We start from the raw sequence: 3,440 nt of genomic DNA, 5'->3' as shown, positions 1-3,440 counted from the left end.
CTCTAGGTGTACCGTTCTACAAATAAAGAGAACCACCGTTAACGAGTAAACACCCTCTCTGCTTCTACTTATTACTCCACAACTGGAACCTAAGTACCTGTCTCCGTCGTAACACATCCCCTTAACAATTGTGTGTATTGAGCTGTACTGTATTACCCATTGATTCTGCAATCTGTTAATAAAGTTTTCAATCAATCAATCAAGTCCCACTTGTGTATGTTGTTCACCTCTCTGCAATTTCCCCGTGCATGCAGCTATACCGTCCCAACCCAGTTTCGGAAGTGTGTGTGTGTGTGTGAGTCATTGTCATTGACTATAGCAGTTCATTCTCCCAGAGCGACAGACCAAGTGGATGGGAGGAAGGAAGGGAGGGAGGGAGGGAGAGAGAGAGGGAGATAAACATCACACAGGAGGGTCGAACGGAGGAGGGGGAAATAGAGGGAGGGCGTCGCGAATCCAGCTTCTCTTACGGAATATCGAGCGCCTAACGGTAAGAGACCAAACATGCCCCCCAAAGAGGGAATAATTCACACGCATATTTGTCAATCATCATGATTTAGCCTAATAGGCAAATAGGAACAGGTTAGGGCTGTGTGTGTTGGTCGAGAAGAGAGAGCGAGAGAGAGGCTTCTTGTCGGCCGAGCGGAGAGAGAGAACAGTGATATTATGGGGTGAGAGAGAGATGAGGCTGTGTTACGTAACGGGCAATGGAGATGAAATAATATTTATATGTTTTGACGATTTTACTCATTTCGCGTCTTCATCATTTGGCGTTAGCGTTCCTATTCCCACGATCTGTTATTCTATATGTGATTATTATTTTTTCATACTTCGATGCTTGTTGTGTCTTATTTATTATCATGCAGCCATCGAACGCCATTCCTCGCATTTTTTTCTTCATATTTTCTCTCGTCGTCCTTGTGTGAGAAGAACATCGATTTTTTAGAGATTAATAAACCCATTCGCCCACAGCAGCAGGACTGATCCGGTATAATTCTACCTATTTCATCACGAACATCAATAAAATGTCAAATGGTGCATATATGGCTATTGGAGAAATATGACGTCTCTCCACAGCCAGTATTTTGCTCATCTAAAGTCACCCTGCTATTCACAAACCTTCGTAGCTATACGATCACGATCTAGCTATTGATGATTCAATTTGGATAACTTTCAGTGTTTTTTCAGTCATCATCATCATCATCATCAACCATCAGGCAGCATCGACCTGTCAATTCATGCGCGCCGCCCGCCACCCACCCTGTCCCGGCGGCGTGCGCCTCGGTCGCGCACCACGTGCACGCGCATGCATATAGGGGGGACATATCTATCTACCGCACCGCGCGCACGCGGAGGGGAGGGGAGGCTTGTGTTGTGTGAGTGACAGACAGTCCCCCGAAGTCAGGATTAGAGACATTTCCATTCTAAGGAGACATCATGTGATGTAAATATTTGATGGTAATAGAAGTGGAGTGCGCAGACCAGCCTGTAGTTATTATAGGCATTATAAACAAGAAATGTTGCGATTTGGGGAGTGTATATATGAGCAGGGGACCTTGGTTATATTAAACATGTTTACATAACTGCAAAAAGAGTCAGTGCTATAGGGCCTGCATATCACATAATAGAGCATACAGACTTGGAGTCCATTACAAATTAGAATATGTGAATTAGATCGACCTTGATCTTATTTAACTCAAATTTGTCACTTTATCTTTCTGTTTCCCTGTCATTCCAGCATGTGTGATGTTGTGTTTTTTTAGCAATTTTCTGAATCTGTTTTTGAAAAAATGGTCTCCCTTTAATTCCTTTCAGTTAACCTTAACACCCCCCCCCCCCCCCCCCCCTTGTCTTTGATTGCACTTTTGTTATTTTTCTCAATTTTTATTTCACATCCGTTCATTTTCTTCCACACGCTGTATCTTACGTCACTCCAGTTCTGGTCAAGTTTCAAGTTTTTCAAGTTTTCTTTATTAGTTGTCATACAGAAGTACAGAATACTTTTATACAAAATGCTTCTTTCTGTTACGCTCCAGGGACTGTGCTATAGACAAAAATAGATAAGTATAAAATAAGTATAGCAAGTATAAAATAGAAGTCAAGTACGTAGACAAAAGTGTTCAGTATATATACATATATAAAATTTACAATGCAGAGTCGAAGTAACTGAGTTACAATACAATATACTATACAGTACAAAGCAGAAATGGGATGAGGTACAATTTACAGTAAGGTGTAATGAGGTACATGGGTTGTATAGACTTAGTGCAAATTCTTTACCAATAAATATAAAGTGTGTTTAGGTGTTCTAAAGTGTGTAGAGTGGGTGCTGCAGTGAGTTGTGTGTTTAAAGTGAGTGTGTGCGTGTGGATGTGTGTGCTGTGAGTGTATTTGATGTTATATATCACACATAGTGTTATTGTTCGTTGAGCATCCTGATGGCCTGATGGGGACAGAAGGAGAGGTCAACTGGTGTTTTCACGTCTCTTACACGTTCTTGCCTGTTGTCTCCTTGTCCCGCCTCCAGTGAGACTCAGTCCCGGTCCGCGATGCTGCAACACCACCAGGACCGACCCATGAACGCGGCCTACGGAGGAGGAGGGGGGGGGCAGGGGGGCGCCGGCTCGTCCCCCGCGCTGCTGCTGAGCAAGGACAGCAACTTCAACTTCCTCCCGGGGCAAGACGAGGACGCCACCGCCACCGCCGCCGCCAGGGGCGGGGGGACGACAACCGGAACCAGGCGCGTCCCCACAGCCTGGGTCCGCTGGGCCGCGACCCCCCCCCCGTCGTCGTCGTCCTCCTCCTCCTCCTCCTCCTCCTCCTCCTCCTCCTCCTCGCCCTCCGGCTTCCTGCACCACCAGGGGCCCGGGGGGGGGGGCCCTGTCCCCTCTCTCCCGCCTCCCCGGCTGGCGCCCCCTGGAGCCCCTGCCGGAGATGGAGAGCGGCGGGGACGACTGGTACGGCCGGGTGCCCCCCGACGGAGCGGAGGAGGGCAAGATGCAGGAGGGGGACGAGGAGGAGGAGACGAGGAGGAGGAGGGCGATGATGACCGCGGGGAGGAGGAGCGGCGACAAGGGCAAGGAGGAGACGGCGACGACGGAGGAGGAGGAGCCGGCGCGGGGGGAGGAAAGGGGGAGTGCACCTCGGGGGAGGATGGAGGAAGAGAGGAGGAGGAGGAGGAGGAGGTGAGGAGGAGGAGGAGGAGGAGGGGGGACGAGTGGGGGGAGACCAGCGGCTCGGAGGCTGAGTTCAGCGCCCACTTCGCGAGGCAGCGTGTCCTCCCTCAACATGGAGAGCGGAGGGGAGGGGGGGGCGCTGATGGGCGCGCTGCGATCGCGTCAGGCGTCGGAGAACACCAGGGGGGGGCGGGGCCACCGACGCAGCCCCTCCCACCGAGCCGGCGGACCAGGAAGTGGGACGGTGCCGGCGACGTCATCATA

The 3,440-nt window shown here is 50.1% G+C and overlaps 1 protein-coding gene across 1 annotated transcript; it reads left to right on the top strand.

The window, feature by feature from the left end:
• Positions 1-544: 544 nt before the first annotated feature.
• On the top strand, positions 545-3,136 carry c19h1orf216 (chromosome 19 C1orf216 homolog; the record flags this gene model as incomplete). The annotated part of the gene is given in 5 exon segments (XM_084338806.1): positions 545-671; positions 2,528-2,691; positions 2,694-2,785; positions 2,846-2,870; positions 2,873-3,136. Coding segments are annotated over 5 exon segments (550 nt in total), but the record flags the coding sequence as incomplete, so codon positions are not given.
• Between the last annotated feature and the right edge of the window lie 304 nt (positions 3,137-3,440).

The sequence above is a fragment of the Notolepis coatsorum genome (assembly GCF_963971535.1).
Source record: "Notolepis coatsorum genome assembly, contig: SCAFFOLD_4940, whole genome shotgun sequence".
Classification (NCBI taxonomy): domain Eukaryota; kingdom Metazoa; phylum Chordata; class Actinopteri; order Aulopiformes; family Paralepididae; genus Notolepis; species Notolepis coatsorum.
Note: the sequence above shows the minus strand (reverse complement) of the source record. Positions and strands in the feature narration are given on the sequence as shown.